Raw genomic sequence first — 19,313 nt, forward strand, 5'->3', positions numbered from 1 at the left:
AACATATATTATATGAATATGAAAAAGGCAGCGATACCAGCTCATAAGTATTCAGCACACCACAAAGTTATACCATAAATAGTGGATATAAGTCATATTTAACATATTTGATCAGTCTCCAATAATGACTATATAAACTGAGCCGGTGTGGTTGGGTTGTAAAGGCGTAATCGTACTGAGGCCAACAGTACAAAAGATTGTAATGAAGATAAAGTACCCTAGATTCCCAGCCTGTTCAAGCACAACCAGTTCTTTGCTCTGTATTCTAAATATGTAGAACAAGGTCATACCTGACTAACCTCAACCCTCTCTCGCAAGCCTTTGTGCTCCAGAGGAGTAAAACGAGGCTATACTTAGTCCCACAGAGGGTGTTTTCATCTGAGCTGGTAAATGTCAGCAGGCAAGAAAGGAGATAAGAAGTATAGTAACAATTAAACTCAATTAAACAATTAAAAGAGTTGAACGGCTGAACTCCAGTCTTAATGCCAAAGGCCACAAACTTCTGTTACAAACCTGCTATTGTATAATTAACAATTAATCTGTCTCATCTGATATTCAGAAAGTCTCTGGACTAGAAAAACATTAAGAAAAAATATCACAACAAGTCTAACAGGCTTTATATAGGTGGTGCTTTTAGCTAAATGCTAACACAGCAAAGCACTTGCTTAAAGGAGACCGGGACTTGAAAACACAAACAACTAAAAGCTCAGCTAAAAATGGCTTCACACAGCTTGTCCACCATAATCTAAGTCTCGATCTGTTCCGAAATTAATTTAAAAAAGATGTTTTTTACACCCTTAATGAGCAGCCGTGCTTGTGTACCCACTTCAGATGAGCTTCACGCTAAAGCTTTTAGCTTAGCAGCTAGCCTGCAGTGAGGAATTAGTCTTTAAAAACAGGTGTAAATAATGCCTTTATAAATCAATGTGGGTTCTTTGGACTCCCAGAAACTTGGATTCAGTCGTTTCTTTACATTTTAAAACAAGTCCTCATTTACTTCAGTCTTTTAGGTTACCTCATCCTCATCAGCATTGGGGTGGGTAGAAAATGACTGAAGTTTCGTTTTGGGGTGAGCTTTTCCTTTAAGGCAATCCATCACAGCTTAAAAAACACAGCCGACAGCAGCTCACTGCAGTTAATACAACGTATCCTCTGGGGACCATGAATGTGTGTAGCCGATAAAATTCAGTTATTTCAAAAAACACTGAGATCCCTTGAGCTGTGCTGCTAGCATGGCTAAAAACAGGCCAAGAAAAGCAAAAAGACATGCAGCAGAACAAAAGAAAGGAGTTATATGAACAAAGAAAACACATAAAATATATTATATAAAGCAACTTTAACACTGCAACGTGCACACACACAAAAAAAAACACGTTCCGAGAACATGAGCTGTGCCAAAGTTGGATAAACATGACACAAATACTTCCACAAACAGACTCCAGGTCAGCTCATTCACTTGCTTGAAGGCCTTTTAAGTTTCCTTCATTTCATTGAGCTGGATTTAAAAAGATTGGATTTACTTAACTGGGCGTCTTTGTGAAGCTGGTGGGGCTCCAGCAATCAGGCCTGATGGGGAAGGGTGGAAAATTGTCCTGCAGTTATCTGACCACTGGAGAATTTGAGAAGAGTTGTTAGTCAAGTAATAGGTAATCGTGCGTGGGTTGAATACAGGGTGTCTGTAGATAATGACTCCCGAAAATCAAACCTCTGAGTCTGCTCTCCGTGGGGACATTGTGTTCCCGTTGCTCTCTGCTCCTGGCTGGCTGGGCCGGGTCGTGCATGCGTGCCCAAGATGCCTATCATGGCCCAAAGCAGCCGGCCCATCTGCAATTATGTTGTGTCGGCCGATAATGACCTCCCCTCTGCGTCCACCGTGGAGCTCATTTTACTCATAAACATGCCGGATGGAGATAATTGGTGAAAAGTAATTGGTCAATGACGCTGCAACTCATTTCACTCAGAAATGGCCCCTAGATCTCCTCTGTTGGAGAGTCCATTTCCTGAATGGGAAACTGCAGCACTTTCCATTATGATGCATTAGAGCAAGAGAGGACGCCAGGAAAATACATTTTTAAGGTTTCCCCCGTCGCTCCATTATGGGATCCATGTGCTCACTTGATACTCCCATTAGTGCACTTTGCATTTGATTTACACTACGTCCAGTCATTTTCTCCGCTGGCTTGTATGTTTTAAAGGAACAGTTCAACCCAAAATGAGAAATTCAGTCATTATCTGATCACCCTGATGCTGGAGGAAAGTTTCGGAGTCCACAAAACATTCCTGGGGCAAAGCAGCATCGCAGTATTAAGTAACTGTGGACTACATGAATAAAAAAACATACAGAAGATCACATATTCTGTAGAAAATATCTGATTACACCCTGGATGAACAATCAGACTCGCGCATCCACTACGGACAGCGTGCATGCTAATGCCTTTAGCTTAGCAGCTACAGCTAAAAATTGGATGTAGATAAGATCTTTCAGAACAATTTGGGATCTCGGGGCTTCCGGAGAGTTTCTTTTTTTGCATTTTTGAATCTACCTCCATCGTTTAGGCGAAGGCTGCAACACCGTTTTGCTGCGAAGCTCCAGTGATATTTCGTGGATTACAAAACTTCCCCTTGACTTTCAACTGGCATGGATGCAAACAGATTTTTGAGCAAATTTTAGCTTTAATACGTGGACCTCACATGTTTCTTTCCCTTCCTTCTACTTTATGTGTTTGCCTTCAGAAAAACAACATCTGTAAACACTCGCACCCAAATTCTCCAACGGTGAGCCTGAGGGGATTCAGCTGAAAAGCGACACCAAGCAAGAAGTGTAACCAAAACAAGATGCGTGAATGGCGAGTGAGAGAAACGAGGGGGAATGACCTGCTGATACCTGAACCCAAACACCCGGCCTGTTTTTTACCTTGATCCGCTGCTCTCACAGTCCTGGGAGCCCAGAGGAGGGAAAAACAAAACTATATATCATGTGCTTCATGGTCTCTGACCTGCCTCCGAGCACGGTGAGTGAGTCAGTAGTACAACTTGTTACAATACGAACACCGGCAGATTATTAACACAAGCTGAGGAGAACGTATTATCAAATCAGAAACAGACACGTGGTTGAGCAACACACCTAACAGCAACGTGCGCTGTGAATACATATGACTACTTTAAAAGGACAGTTCTGGTGTGTTACAACACAGGTCTCGTACTTATAGTTACTCGGCTGTCACTCCTATCAGTTGCGATAACACTGTACTCACACGGTTAATTACTGAGATCAATGTAGACAGAACAAATTCCAAACAGTCTGACGAACAGAGAGGTTGTAAACAAGCCGACAGTTCAGCCAGTTGGCCTGTAAACTGTGATGGATGTTCACAGCCGACAGCTTGTGTAATCGTTTCAAAGTTCACCTCCAAATGAAATGACAAATTATGCAGTTTGTACATCCTTCTACAATGACGCGTAAAAGCTTTTGACACCACTATCGACAGGATGAGATCTGTTGGCAGTGTCGTCCGAAAGCGTTTCTGCAGAAAAAGAAATACTATTAAGGTGTGACAACGCTACGGATGAGGTTTAGTCGGGTATAGACACTAAAAGCGAGACACCACTGTTCAAGTCGGCGTTTCAACACACGATAGTATGAAACTACTACATAGATTTAACGAGATGTCAGGACAATTTAAAGTCATGTCAGTGGCAACAAAACCAGATATTTCGGACGGGGTGTTGGACATTTTCCATCGACGTGTTCGTGGAAATAAAACTGAATATTTGTGTTGATAAGACAGGAGGTTTTCTGGCTGTGTTCGTGGCAACAAAGCTGGATATTGTTGACAAGATGTCAGGACGTTCTTTAGCCATGTTAACATCAACAAAACTAAATATCCTTTATTAGACGTTCGGACATTTTCCAGCTTTGTGGAAAAGTAGTTTGAAATCTAAACCTAACCAGACCCTAGAGGGCAATCTATCACGCTTTCTTCTCTTGAGATGCATCGTTCTTTTATTGCATACTTTAAAAGAAAAAAGCTCGGCAAAGCTAACAAACTAATCCTTTGAAACACGGCAAGAAACTTAAAATTATTAGCGGCTATAAACCGCATTTCTGTGGAGGCTGCAGAGTCAGTATTGTTATAACGTTACTCACATTACAGACTTTGTCCGTTAGTTGAACGGAGCATATGGTTTTAATGCTTCGCTTAATCAAAGAAAAGCAGATTATGAATCATATTTCCATATGTCTTGTAATAACAAAGAAATCAGTAACGGTCGGCACATGTGTCCCTTATTGTCTTTAACAATCGCCGCATGAGCAACGCGTGATAGATCTCTGCAGGTTCAGGCAGAGCAGCCTCAAATTTATAGTCCGAACATGTCACTTGATATGAATATTAACATTTTTGGCGCGGCTCCATGTTGGCTCTGCATGTTTATGTTCTGCAGGAATTCAGCTTCTTTTGTCGCTATCGGCCGGAGCCGCGAGGTGCCAAAGACTCCCTCAGCCATCTAATCTGCGTATGACCGTGCCAAGGGAATCGCTTTGTCATTTATTAAATAGTGCACTCAGTTTGATTTGATTCCTATTGTCAAACACAGACCTCCTTGAATTGAGGGGCTTAATTAAAATATGCACTTATTTCACGCGGATTCAATGGGTCGCCAAAACTCTTTTGCATCCACATTTGTTTGTTTGCACAAAACTGACGGAAAACGGTCTTGAAACGATAACATTCAGTATCTCGATGGCGGATACTGCACTGTTAGATAATCAGCTTAACTGACCATGCTTATGCTGATAATGCGTCAATTAACTGCTGCACCGGGTCTGGTTTTCTGCACTCAGGCTTTCACGGAGCAGACGGTCAGTGTGTGCACACAGTCTGAGAAGATTAGCCGGAGAGGGGCCTCCTTTGAAGGTGTCCATGCAGACGGCTAATTTGAGATTGAATGGGCATTTTCTTTGGCCCGGCTGAGGAGTACGCCTGGTTGGCTGGGCAAAGCTGCCTCCATCTCCTTTTCTCTGTCTCTCTCGCTCTCGGAGTGAATTAATAGAAGCGCTGGTGCTGGTGTGAGGGGCTGGAGCCCTGCCAGGAGCCTCACTTATCCCCGGTGTAGGGACGCTAATTCCGACCACTTGGTGAAGAGGAATGAGGCCCTCAACTCATTAAAAACGGAGATGGCTGCTCCTCAAAGCCCCATCGACCATTCCCTCTCTCACTCACTGACCACAAACCCACCATTTCACCACTGCAATTACGCTCTTTTTGTCACACCACCTGCACCCCCTCATTCAACCTTTATGGTTTTTCCAGCATCCAGAAAGGCCAGAGCTGCAGAGTAAGACGGCGCACCCTCTCCAGTCCCCTCGGGGCTCTTGAACAGCCTCCACACCCGTGGTGCCAGGGTAGATTAAGCCCCTCAGCGCTCTCTTTGGCCAGATCCCGGCGTTACATAAGCCCCGGGCACGCTGGTGGCTCTCAGAAGCTTTCCCTGTCGTGTTCAGAAGGCAGAACACGGCCAGTCGAGCTCACTGAGACGGCAGGTGTTTACAGTACGGCTCTGTCACTGAGGGTGGATGGTCAGCTAAAGGCCCGTTGCTAATGCTACATGACAGTTCAGCATTTGAGACACGAGCACAGGGTGTCCTCAGTATAACTTTGGTCGACTGAGGAGGATCAGGAGCGGTAAGTTAACCGGGGGGAAGCGATGGCAGCTGGAACTGGTGCACCCAAAAAGCTCCTCGTGCTGGGTGACCTTTCAGATGTTTGCAGGTGAACCACTCACCACTGACTGCCACCCACAGAGAGGTAAAGCACTGCAGGTACTCTCGGAGGGGTCCAGTCAGCAACACTCTGCTGCGCTTCTCTGTGACTCACAAAAGTTCTCAACAGTTCAGAGCCACTGAATTTACCTTGAGTCACACATGCACTGGGTCGATACGGTGTGTTCAGGGGCAGAAACAAACGACAAAATAGATTTCAGTCAAGTTTTTTTAGATGTGCAGCATCACTCAGAAACATAACTCATCACTGGCATATCATCACCTGTTGAGATATGTCAATGAGCTGGCACAGGCATTGCAAATTAAATTATCAGTATCGAGGTGTGTGGCATCAGTTTATGCTCCATACTTGCATCAAACAACAGCTGCTTCTTATTGCTAGGCTAGCTGTTTCCCCCTGCTTCAAGTCTTTATGCTAAGCTAAACTAAGCTAATCACTGTCAGCCGTTGCTTTATATTTAGTGTAATAAATGTGATTCTATCCTCTTCTTCAATAAACAATGAACAGATTACCACTGGTATGATTGAAAGCTCTGGGAAAACGCTCATAAAATAGAAGTTTTCAACATCTATCGTTCTGTTACGACTGAGCAAACTCTCAGCTTTGTTTGACTTCTTGGACTAACCTGTTCAGTGGGGTGAACAGGTGAACAACTGAGTGTCAGGTGTCTGTCTCACCTGTAATTCATGCAGATTTATATGCATTTTCAAAACTCATCTAAACATTCTGGCACTCGGTCTCCGGATTCTGTTGCGATAAACCTCCCCAAATTTGGCCGCTTAAAGAGAGAGTGAGAACACGATTTGACCCAGACTGACATTAAAATAGAAAGTGTGACAGAACATGCTGGGAGAACATTGAGAGCGCGCCGGGGTACAGTGAGTATGTGGAGCAAGTTCATCAGTACACTGTGTCTGCCACATTACAGTTTCATCTTTGGAAACAAGTCCCGTAACAATTCTTATCCTTCAAAGTGGCAAACTGGGTCCCAGCATTTCTACCAGCCGTCACGACAGCAGGAATGGTTGTTTCTCTGTGAGTGTCTGCAGCCGGAGCGAGCTGAGGACAGACGGCGCTCGCAGAGATACTAGCGGCCGTTTTCGGACTCAAAGCTGATTCAAGATGCCCAACATCCCTCGGACATCAGTAGAGCGAGGGGGGGGTTACTCTGCCTCACTTACTCACGTGCACTCTGCACGTTTGACCCACATTAGCCAACAGTATGCCTGCCTCTGTCTATATTAATAACCATGTGCACATCCTCCCCCCCTGTGCTCCCAGACCAGGGGAAGGCTCATGTTTCAGCTCATTAGATGAACCTTAAAACTAATGTTATTCTACATTTTTCTCACTGCCAGCAAAATCCAGAGAAAAGAGCAAAACTGTGAGGCCAAAGCCTGATTTATCTGATCCTCACACCTTCTGACCTGCTGCTGCGTGTTCTCACTAGCAGTGATGTCATCTAACTACATATACTCAAGTAATGTACTTTACATGTTCTCCTCAGGAGCTGGTGGAGACCAAAAACAGAGCTAAAAGGGAATAAATATTGGACTTGTACTTATGAGTTGAACACCAACATGATTCAAAATCTTATTTTATGTAACTGGTTAGCTTTAGAGGTGCTGATGTTAAATTTTGCCAACAGTTCTCCTTGTTTCCAGTCTTCAAGCTAAGCTAAGCTGCAGATTCATACTTAGCATACAAACTCGAAAGCGGTATCAATCGTCTCTTCTTATTCTTGGAAAGACAGCACATGTGATTTCCCAAAATGTCAAACTACTCTGCAGCTTCCTTTTTTGCTGATTTCCCTCCAAAGTACTGTAAAGGGATGAACTGTCCTTGCATTAAATGATCATCTCTAATCTGTCTTGTCATCATATCCAAGAGGAAACGCACAATCATAATCAAGATCGGCTGAAAATACTTCATATGATCCCCGTCTTGGACGTTGGCTGAAGTCATCGCGGTGCCAGAGCCCCCGGCTGATTAACTCTGATTGAAGGTCCTGAAATTACCTCCAGACTTGGTTAAATAGTCGGCTTAATGAAGGGCGGCTAATGGGGCGGAGAGCTATGCATGCATGTCATGTATCCATGCGTCCCATCATCAGCCGCCCTGGGAGCAGCTGGGGCCTTGAGTTCATTTTTTCGCTGACTTTATTATAAAGCCTGGATTGTTTTTCTCGTTCATGGAGAAGATGTGTTACTAACGCTCTTGATTATGCCATCCGATCGTGATGTTTTCGGTGGATTTTAGGTCAAGAGGAGGGCTTATCTGCAGCTGAAACATCTTTTCTTAGCCCCATTCGATTCCCATCCTCTCATACCCCATATCGTTTCAATGAAGCGGAATTCGTTTGGTCTCTGCACAATTTGTTTCCATCATGATTAAGAGCTGCGTAACTCAAAGTTGTTTCATCTCCTCCCCCCTCCAGATGGCAGCTATTTGAATAGGCATGCAAAGCTCTGATCGGCAAAGGCCGTTCAAAACAGAAAAGACAACAATCAGGCGAACAGTGCTGCGCTCTGATACACGCAGCAATGCCAATATTTTAGCCTTGTGATATACGTTCCACCACCTGTTTTGTCTGTGAAAACAAACTCGAGCTGTTGTCTTTGAAAGCTTACTTGGGTAAAGCTCAGTAATGCGAGTCTAAGTGTTTTTTTTTTTGCATGCATTTGTGTCACACTCCTTCCAAATTTTTGTGTGTTTTTCCCTCTTTGGAGGAGCTGGCAGACGACAGGGCCGCCATCATCTGGGCGCAGCAATACCTCGAAACACACAAAGAGCCCCATTCAGAGGCCTCGGCAGCCATATCCCACACCCACACAGTCAAGAGGACACCCGGACCCATCCAGCACACAGCCTGGAGTCATTACGGAAAGCAATGTGTACTTTCACAGCGGTAGAACATTCACAGCAAAACATTAAGCAGGGAAAGAACTCGGAGAAGATGAAATGAGAGCGCGGAGGACGAAACAAAAACCTGGAGCTCATCGCATCTGTCCGGGAGCCGTCTCCCTCCTGCCGTCTCATCTCCACTGATTTGCGTTCATCAAACATACACAGGAATTGTTCCCACAGCTTACAACAATATTTTACAGTTTCAGTTATCCGAGGAGCTCAGGGGTCCGCATACCACGTGTAAAGTGAGTCCGGTGCCAGGAGCTTTCTCCGGACCGGTCTGTCAGAGACGGAGCCAGCGGAGATCTCAGAGGTAGACAGAGAGGCCCCAGAGAATGTGAACTCTAAACAGAGGCAAATAACAGTATTAAAGGGGAATTCCGGCAGTTCCACACATCAAAGTCTGCTACCGCCGCGCATGTGAACAAAGTTGCGAAAAGCTTTTTGTGGTCTAACCCCAACAATTTAGTGTTAAATGACTCATTTCACCACCAGAATTTGCTCCAGTAAGTCCAGTAACATTTGGAAAAGTCTCAGAGAGCCATTAAACCATTAAACTGCGATTCTGCCATTCAAGTTAGCAAGCAGGCTGAACCGGACGGTCACCGCTCGCCCGGCGGAAGTCGTGTGCACGCTCCAGGGGCCTCATGATAAACGGAAGCCACGCGGAAGATTCGGGTAATTTAACACCCAGGAAGTTGATCTTTTTTGGCTTCACGTGCCACTAAACAACACACAACGATAATGTGTTTAAGGTGATTATGTACTAATGAAAACGTAATTATGAAGAGGCCCCTAAATCCAACATACTGGACCTTTAAACAGAAGAATACAACACAGGTGTGAATGGCACTTATCTTTGCTTAATTTAATATTTCATGCTGTCGCTTGTTTTCTGGCGAGTAAAGCATCTTAATGAGTGCAAAGATCCTTCAGGTTTTAACGAGTGTGTCTCCTCGTGTGGATGCCAAGGTTTTAAATTCCTCAAAAGGCCCCGATATCAAACACAGGCGGGCACTTTCACATTCCCACACACTGAACTGTTCGCTTCAAAACAGCGTCATAAATCTGAAACGTATTTGGCTTCGCTGTGGCCGAGATGATATACGACACTTGAGCCATCAGTTCATCCTGCAGCAGCTGATCCAGACAGCGCAGCACAATGCAGACGTTTCTCACCTCTGAAAGCTGCTGATTCTACATGTAACCCCACACCAGGAGCAGGCCGGGCCCGGACGGCCCACTTGACCCATGAAATATTCATATGAAGATGTTTTGAAACACATTTGCATTTATTTAAAGTCGCTCTGTCTAAATAATGGAGTGTGACACCGGAGACGGGTCAGTCTGAAAAGCATCACCTTATTAACATAATGCGTAAGCTGACACCACTTATTTATTAGAGTTTAAAAGGTGGCAGCACTCACAGCTGAAGGGCAAAAGGAGGATTTATGTGAGAAGCAATCAGACAGGAGGAGCAGAGTTAATTAACAGTGCCATAATTAACCATTTTCTTCCTAGTGTGCATGATTGTGTCGCAACATCTTGAGCAAAATGCCTCAAATATTAAAATATTCACAACTGAGGCTTAATAAAACACACACGTTCTTGCAGCTGTGAAAAGAGCAGTGAACTAATTATTCGACAATTATCCTCATCAGGTTCTCTCTGCAGTCAAGTGTCATCTGTAAAGCTCACACTGCCCCCTGTTGACCACGGATGAAAACACAGACAAAGAGCTGCATCACGAGCATTTTATTTTAAAAAAAGTAGCTCATTTGATAACTCATCAGTGTACAAAAAGTCAGTAGAGAGCACATTGTGTTGATGTTGAGTCATCCTGTATGTTACCATGAAATACTGAACAGTACGTCTTGGTGTCACAGTATTTGTTCTTTGAAAGAGAAGTGTTTTAACGGAGAATTCTGTCTACATACACAGTAGATACAAACTGTACAAACCTAACATGTGCCAACACTTTACCATCACACTCATTATTTCAACATCTTCACTTAGTTCCATAAACAAAGAAACCTTTAGTTACCTCAATTTATCTTGGATTATTAACAATGTGTTTCATTATGAATTACAATCAGCTGTTATTTCATATATTCCAAAATATATATTATATTCAGTTGTTTCGTTCAAATGTACTAAAAGGGTAACTGGTATTTTTCAACCTGGATGCTATTTCAGCATCGTGCTGAGTCTAAATGACTAATGAGGACAACAGTCTTTGAAATTGCTCCAGCGTTGAGCGAGAGCCACGAAAAAACAGGCTGCAGCGTAATCCCTGCAGGAAATTGGGCATCCTCAAAATGTGTTTGCTTTAACCGCTTGTTTTTGCCACTGACAGATTCAAGTGTCGTGGAAAAGGATCCCTGCCGAGATGGACCTCGTGTGAGAAGTGAGATCCTTTCTGTTTAACTGGAAACAGACGCTCGCCAGAGCAACCAGACTCCATTTGCAGAAGCAGTCATTTTTATCATCACACGAACACACGCTTTCACATTCAAACTATATAACTCATGAAATCCATCTTGGTTTGTTTTTCCAACCAGCTCTGGTTAGCCTGAAATAAACACTTCATTCACCGCGTCAGATGCAAAAACACTCCAGCTCTCCCCTCTTACTCCTCTCTCTGATATTTGTATTTCTAACGCATTGGATTAAGAGTTTACTTTGTCCCAGCCTGTGCTGGTGATTGTGAAAAGACGAACTACTTTGGTTTTGGTGAGTTTTATTTTTGTTTTTCTGTTGAGTTTGAATGAAGTGTGTTTTAAGACATAGAATTACTGATTCTGTGAATGGAGTCTGGTGGGTTTGGCGAGAGCATCATTGTGGCTGTTTCTGGTCAATCAAAAAAGATCTATCTCTGAAGGGATTCTTTCCAAAATGTTGTCAGACACAAATTACAATCTGAGCCTGTCGGTGGCAGAAACAAGCACTTAGACGTACTTTGACGATGAGCAATTTCCTGCAGCTGGTTTTGTGATTTACGGCTGCGGCGGTCTTGCTCCATATTGGAGCAATTTCAAAAAGTGTTATTTCCACTACTCAGACACAAAACCGTAGTAAATAGGGTCTTGGTTAAAAAAATACAAAGTAACCCTTTAATGATTAGCTTAGATGAACTTTATGTTGGGGACATAAAACTGTCTAACTTTATCTTTTATACGACATCTCTGGATCTCGCTAAACTTCTATTAATTATGGAAGTGGTGAAACTGAACTAAAGTCAACAGAGAAAATGATCCATAATACCTATGAATTAAATTCATTACGATTCCTTCTGCTTGCTTTCATTTCCAGTTGCGGGATCCTTAACAGCTCGTGGAGTCTTTGTTTTGGCGGCCTTCTCCTTCTTACCCTCTTCCTTCTTCACCGCTGCACCGGCCGCCTCGTCCTCCTCGTTTTCCGGCTTGGTGTTGACCTTCCTCAGCTTGTGCTTGCCCTTGAGGGGAGTCGCGAAAGTGAGTGATGACTTGATGAAATCCAGAGGGAAGATGCCCACGTCTCCGTCGAAGCGGTTCTTTGTCACCTGCAGGGACCTGCGGCCGGGACACGTCACCAGCTTCTTCTCCTGCAGGATGAGGACGTTGTCGGCTTCTTGGCTGGCCTGGAACGAGTCAAAGGTTGAGATGCATCAGGATATAATGTGTTTTCAAAATTATGTCAAGTCAGTGAAAAAAACAGCACATTAAAAACTAAAAACAGACAGTTAAAGGGTTCATGGGTGTAAAACAAAATATACACACCATGTAATATAATAATGACTCTTATGATTTTTTTCAGTTTTCTTTGTGATAAATTAAAACAATTGCATGTTTTGTGTCCTCAAAACTATTCACAAGTGAAATTCTGGAACTGATCTTATTCAAGTCTATTCATGAACTAAATGATTCCCACTAAAACATGCTATAAATGTAAAAGTCTGCTTTTTCCCTTTCATCAAACTGAAAACAATACAATTTGCTGCACAAAAAACGTCCCTTCCTCTCACCTTTGCTGAACCAAAGATGGAGGCTATTTGCAGTTCTCGGTCGTCCTCCTCTTTCCTGGGGTGGATGATCAGAGTGACGTGGCAGCTGCTGTTGGTGGCAAACTTCCTGAACGCTCCGATGATGTGGTCCTGGACCGCAAACCTGGAGCACATCCAACATCATTTACTTCCATATTTACCGTGGGAAAATGCACTTTGAAAGTGTCGCTCATGATAAATTGAAACTTATTTCATTTGACTATTAGAAAACACAAATACTTACACTCAGGCTACAATGTTAACATAGCATACAAGTAGCGATCAGCTTTACCATTTATCCTCATATGTGATAAATCTTACTCACTTGTCTACTGAGAGGTTTTCCTGCCCCATCATGAACTGCAGGTTATCAATGATGACATGGTTGATGTCATACATGTAAACTGCATGTTGCATAGTGTCCAGCACTGCCCTGTGAAAAGAGTCAGAGAAGGGTCAGAACAAAATGCGTCACATGAAAATGCTGCTTTTATATCAGGCTTTTTGTATAAAATCTTCCTTTTACTGCAGGTGAGTAAACAGCTCACACTCAACACATCTGCCATAGATCCAAGTATTTCACACAAGTACTTTCCTTTTTGTTGATCAACTAATGGGTTCATAGACAAAGCAACGCAGGTCTCTTTAGATTAAATTGGGTACAACCTTGAGAAGAACTTGAAGCAGTCACTGCTGCATTCTTATAGCCACCGTTAAAGTTACCCAGTGGAATTACTTAATGCTCTATTCTTGAAATGCACTGAATATTAGCAATAACATTATCCCGACTGAGGTTTGCATCCATGTGAAAAAACACTCATCAAGCTAGAATACTGAGAGAAGACTTACTTGATGTTCTGCTGCCCGTGAAACGTCATGAAGTAGAGCGGCAGCTCCTCGAACTTGTCTGCCCAGAAGTCGTACTGCTCCAGGTTTTCCTCCAGCCGCTGCATGGCAAACTGAGTCAGCATGATCTTAGCCAGACGCACATTGTTGATCTCAAAGCTGCCCCATAGTGTGTTGACGCCCTGCATGCAAAGGTCCAGGGCGAGCTCACTGATAAAGGTGGTCTTTCCACTGCCTGTAGGACCTGTAAAACAAAGAAACATACACATTAAGATAAACTATATATACTTTTTATGTAAACTGTTCTAACCTTTGCATATCATGTCTCTTTATACCTGTGAACACAGTCAGTTCCCCTTTGCGGTGTCCCTTCAGGATCCTGTTGAGCTCCAGAAACCTCGTCCACTTCACTCCGGCCACCTGGTCTGTGTTCAACAGCTCCCCGTACACATCCTCTCTCAGCTGCTTGAAGGACACTATGGACTTGTGGGCAGCTGGGATTGAGGATTTAATGATTTGGCTGAAGTTCTTTCCCTGGGCCAGCGCCTCCACCGGACAGGGCCGGTACTCCCCGGGTCGCACCAGCGAGCAGCGCCTCAGACCCAGCTTCCTCGAAAAGATCTTTGACGCCTCCCAGGAGCGAATGTCGTCTCCCAGCCACAGCGTCACACGCTTGAACTGTTCCAGATAAGGCAGCAGGATCGGTGGGAGGCAGCTGACTCCACGTGGAAGAGCAACACTGGGGAGTCCTGTGGCCTGGCTCACAGCCAGAGTGTCCAACTCCTGTCCAGTAAGCACCACCTCCGAGTCCATACGGCCCACCAGAGGGAGGCCAAACAAATTGTTGTAAGAATTACTTTTTGGTACTATAGCTTCATTATAAGTAACCTTCTCAGTGTCTGTGCTATGTTGGGCGGAGAGAAGCTTCACGCCCTTTAGGGAGGAGTCGGGTCCACCGAACCAGGGGAAAACAAGACTCTTGGTAGGCTTGAAGACCCTCACACCAAACTTCTTTAGGGTTGCATTAGAGACCTTTGTGATCTGAAACAAAACATCGATTAACTTTAACGTACTGTGAGGTAAATTTATTTTTCTCCCTTGTTTCCTTAAAATTCCTACTTTACATCAGCTCCTTGCTTTACCCTCGTCACATATCGCCTGTCAAGGATAACTATAAACTTATTGTGAACCCCTAACCCTGTTGTGATGTAGATACGATGGAATACCAGGGTAATTAAAACACATGCAATCATTCATTGTCCTTTATAAAAACATCAGCACATCTCTCACTTACTCCCATTAAACAATACCTGGAACATGGTTTTGATCAGCTGAGCCTCGTCCTCATGTAGGTCAGTGAAGGGCACGGAGCTGGACCAGATCCTCTGCACCTCCCGCAGCTCCCTCTCCCTCTCGTCCTGCTCCTCCACACTCTCTGGATATCCCAGTAGCACATCAGGGCTGAGGAAATCCTGCTCCTCCTTCTGCATCACCTCCAGGCAGTCCTGCAGATCCTCCCAGCTCCCTTCCACCAGCGTGTCTTTGCACAGAAACTGCCCGGTGGTTTTGTCAATGAACAAGGAGAAGCTGTCCTTCCTTTCAGGTGCATTGACAAAGATGCTCTGGATGTGAAGGCAGCTGTAGCCATCGTGGAAGGGAATGTCTTTGGAGCGAAGGTACTGTTTTATATCTGTGACTGTGATGGGGCTTGTAGGAAACTCCACATTAGACTTGGCATCCTTTTTATAAGCCCTTGTCCAACTATTTGCCAGGAAGCCGTCCCTGCCCAAAAACTTTGAACCACACAGAGACTCAGGAGGCCTGTGAGGAAGTCTCTGAGTGAGAAGTCTTACACAGAGGGATGAGAAGTGTCTTTTGTGGGGAAACCTCCGGGCTGCCACCTGCAAGAGGCAGGTGGTGCCCTTCAACAGCAAGCTCCTCCACATGAGTTATCTGGTTAGGACATTGACCCTGCAACAGACATGAAAATATGAAGTCAGATATGAATACAGACAGAGAATTGATAGAAACATCAAGTCAGCTTGCAGCGAAGACATGTCTTGGTTGACCTATGCTAACGGTAGTCACAGAAATGACAGACAGTGAGGCAGAAACACGTTATTTTTAAACTAAATGGACGTTGACTCTTAAAGATAATTAAGCTGAATATACGTGGAACCCTTAACTAGAAATATATTAAGTTTAATAAAGGAAAAAATTCAAGCTTACTGACTGTCTTTCATTCCTTCATTTTCCTCCATGCTTCTTCTGTAACCCGCACTTTTCGGTGCGTCTTCAAAACAAGTCCGTGTGAAACACGCGTCGAAAGGTACCGAACGAGAAACGGTTATGCTACATTTTAGTTTTAGTTTTAAAACATTTTAAAGCTTTCAGCGTACATTCTACAAAATTGAAAAACAAATGACATTATAATTTACTCCCAGAAGAAGTCTTATCAGGATATTTCATTTATTTTAACCGTCGTGTCCTCTCTATGTTTCACTCCGGAACATATCCTCGACGGACCGCGCTGTGTACATGCCCGTCAGGTCGTCCTCTATGAATGTTGCAGCTGTTTAAGGTGTTTAGATGTTTAATTAGCCGCTCGGTTTTTATGATATATGAATTATAATATAAAACCCTTGCTTGTCGGTTGAACGATGACTTCCAGAGGGACACCGAGCCGCTTCCTGCAGAGTGTTCTTCAGAACGGCGTCGGTCGGTACGTCTGTCAGCTCAAACGGATCTCCCTCATCTTCTCCAAGAAGGCGCAGAGCTCGTTGGGAGTCAGGTAAAAACACACAAAAAACTAAAACTGTGTGCTTAAATTAATGATAGTGTATGTAGAATGGATGCTGTGTGGGTGAGGTGTGGATATTTATATAAGGTAGCAGGTTTCCACATGCTAAAATTGCTAAAATTGGGTAAAACATGTAGATAAAAATACTATTTACAAGGTTTAAGTTACAATCATTTATTATATAAGTCAAAGCACAGTAGTGTTGTTAGCTAAATGCACTTATCAAAAACAAAACTACACCTTACGTTAAACTTGCCACTGTTAGTGCGTAATTATTGGTGCAGTAAGAAAATTAATCACTTTACTTGAAAATTGAATAATTGTTTAAAGCCATTTTTATAAAACAAAATGTTTTCCTTCAAGCTGTGTGGGGATAAGTGGCTTTTTTTTCTAATGTAATTGTTGAAGGTGTTATCTTTTAATTTGGAGAAATTGTAATGGACCTCTTTATTGTATTTTCTTTACAGATCAATATCTAAATGAAATAGATTTCAGCAGATTAATTTACAGCTGTTAGTTTCAGCCCATTTGACTGTTCTCCTCACCAATGCATAACACAGCATTTTAATGTTGTATCTTGTCAAGGTTTGGGCTATTTGTAACTTTTTAACCTTTAATGTTATTTATTGATCAGGTAAAGTTTTTATCTCACAAGTAATTAGTGTAGTAAGTGTAGTTTAGTAATTTGTGCTCTGAAATTCAGTGGATTCTGAATTTTTAGTGGAAAAAATGCTAATACTCAAGTAAAGTGCGAGAACAGCAAAGTATAGTGCTTTAATAAATGGACTACATTCCATCATTGTCAGTAATGTTAATAATCATCAGTTGCAGTCCAATAAAAGACTCAGATGTTCTTGATGTTGAACACAGACCCTCAACACCAGATCCACCCTGCCTCAACAAAACCTGAATTACCAAAAAATCCAAAATCAAAGTGACTTCAGTATCATCTTCTGATCTCTTTCAGGGAGTTCATCGAGGAGGGGGTGGTGGATTATGCCAAGAAGAACCCTTCGACTGTCGTGTATGTGTCTCCTCAGGCGTCCAGGATACCCAAGATAGTTGCAGAATACTGTAAGTGCTCCTGACTTTGTGTTTGATGGAGGATCGCCACTGGGGCAGATAACATACTATTTTTATCACATATACCATTAGGCAGAGGTGAATTCTAATAAATAACAAACTAGGGTTAAATATAGAACTTATTTTTGAGTTAGATAAGCAATCAGTTGTCTGCAGTTCTGTCAATCAAAATTCTGATGATAAAAATAGTAAAGTTTTTGCAGAAATGCTCAAATTTCACTGGAAAAACAAATCCAGAGATCCCTTTTAATCCAAGTATAGATCCATTTATTATTATATTCTCCATTTATATTGTGCATACTTTCCGATCTCTGTTTTTCTTATAATTCGTACCAAATTACATGTTAATTACACAAGAATTTATAGTCAAGTATTCACTTATTTTGTAGGGTATTAATGTTAACTGGGGAATTTGTAAACATCGTCTCACCAAATATTTATTGCATTATTTAGCAAGTCAAAAGTTTTCATTTAAGGATTATTTATGGCCTGTTTAGTGAAGTATTCAATTAGAATATTTAATAGTATTTTATTTACCAGGATGATCCAGTGTAATGTGCATTAAAACAAATAATAAAACAAAAAGCGATAAGAAAATCCTTTCTGTTTTCATTCTTACGGATGGCTGAACTTAAAGCTTCTGAGGCAAAATGTTCTATCAAAAACATATTTCAGCCAACCTAAAACATCAAAATGCTACTTGTTCAAATACATAGTCAAACTACACAGTTAAAAGGCCAGATATATGGTGAAAATCAGTTTTGTTGGTGAAGTTTGTGGCAAGTTTAAGCAATCAGTACGGAGCAGTGTGATTATGAATGTTATTACACTCAGATACTGTAGGGGGCAGTGTAACACAGGTTTCTTAGACCTCTATTCAGGTAGAAGTGAAATGACACTGAAGACTTCAACCGACTAAGTTAAACCCTCTCACCCAGAATCAGCTGTTCATGCTGACCTTCACAACAGGCAGCTGGTCTGTCTGTAAGAAAGTCTGTACATGAGTCAGTCATACTTGTTATTTCCTCTTTTTCCTTCCTGCAGTGAACGGAAGCGTGAGGGAAGAAATCATCACGAACAAAACGTCTCCGCAGGTTTTAGAGCTCTTGACCAAGCTGACCAATCAGTCCGGCCTGGACATCATCCGCATCCGTAAGCCCTTCCACACAGACAGCCCCAGCATCCAGGGCCAGTGGCACCCGTTCACCAACCGGCCGCCGTCCATCGGCCCCATCAGACCGCAGAAACAGGACAATAAATAAGGGCTGACCGGGGATGTTTCCAGAACGAGAATGCTTAATTTCTTGCAAGTCTGTGCTCTTTTGTTGATCTGTTCGAGTGTCCGAAATCTAAATTAAATCATATTTCTATAAAGCTCTCGTTTTTTTTTTTGCAGCAATTAAACCAGCGCGTTTGTTGAATTATTCTGCAGAAGACCCCGCTATCGACTGAATATGCTTGACCGTGCCCTTCTGTCTGGTGTTGGAGGAGAAGCCTCTTTAACTGTGCAGAAACGTGCACACAATGCCATCTCTGAATGCCACATTTGAATAGACTTCACATGAACCCACCGGAGGCTCGTCAGCCGACATAATGAGGAGCAGATAACCGTTTTTTAATCTGGAGGTTATTTGAAGATTCGAGGAATAAGTGCAGACGGAATAAATATTTTTTTTATGTGCAGACGCTGGCGTTCATGTTTAAATTTAGATTTTCTCCCCGGTTGTATTTGAGCAGCTTGTCAGAGGACGACAGAACTGCAGTGGTGCCGTCTGCATTGTTAAGCGCGACAGATTCAACTTTACAGAAAAGACACCATTTTTTTATTCGTATGACAAGAGGTTCTGTGCATGTTTTTTTTTTACTGGTGAAC

The 19,313-nt window shown here is 42.9% G+C and overlaps 2 protein-coding genes across 3 annotated transcripts; one reads left to right on the forward strand and one right to left on the reverse strand.

Annotated features, from left to right (window-relative positions):
* Nucleotides 1–10,430: 10,430 nt before the first annotated feature.
* Nucleotides 10,431–15,955, reverse strand: twnk (twinkle mtDNA helicase). Of its 2 annotated transcripts, none has more exons than XM_030400322.1 (7): nucleotides 15,787–15,955; nucleotides 14,868–15,528; nucleotides 13,893–14,598; nucleotides 13,561–13,801; nucleotides 13,037–13,144; nucleotides 12,694–12,835; nucleotides 10,431–12,309 (listed from the first exon to the last, which is right to left on the reverse strand). In XM_030400322.1, the coding sequence occupies exons 2-7, from the start codon at nucleotides 15,501–15,503 to the stop codon at nucleotides 11,971–11,973; spliced, it is 2,172 nt and encodes a 723-aa protein (XP_030256182.1). In that variant the 5' UTR covers nucleotides 15,504–15,528; nucleotides 15,787–15,955; the 3' UTR covers nucleotides 10,431–11,970. The 2 variants fall into 2 exon arrangements, with proteins under 2 accessions (XP_030256182.1, XP_030256181.1); XM_030400321.1 differs by having other exon boundaries at nucleotides 15,791–15,950.
* Nucleotides 15,956–16,040: 85 nt separating this feature from the next.
* On the forward strand, nucleotides 16,041–18,814 carry mrpl43 (mitochondrial ribosomal protein L43). Its single transcript, XM_030400323.1, has 3 exons — nucleotides 16,041–16,348; nucleotides 17,325–17,431; nucleotides 18,485–18,814. The coding sequence occupies exons 1-3, from the start codon at nucleotides 16,218–16,220 to the stop codon at nucleotides 18,700–18,702; spliced, it is 456 nt and encodes a 151-aa protein (XP_030256183.1). The 5' UTR covers nucleotides 16,041–16,217; the 3' UTR covers nucleotides 18,703–18,814.
* Nucleotides 18,815–19,313: the final 499 nt, after the last annotated feature.

This window comes from Sparus aurata, chromosome 20, assembly GCF_900880675.1.
Source record: "Sparus aurata chromosome 20, fSpaAur1.1, whole genome shotgun sequence".
Classification (NCBI taxonomy): domain Eukaryota; kingdom Metazoa; phylum Chordata; class Actinopteri; order Spariformes; family Sparidae; genus Sparus; species Sparus aurata.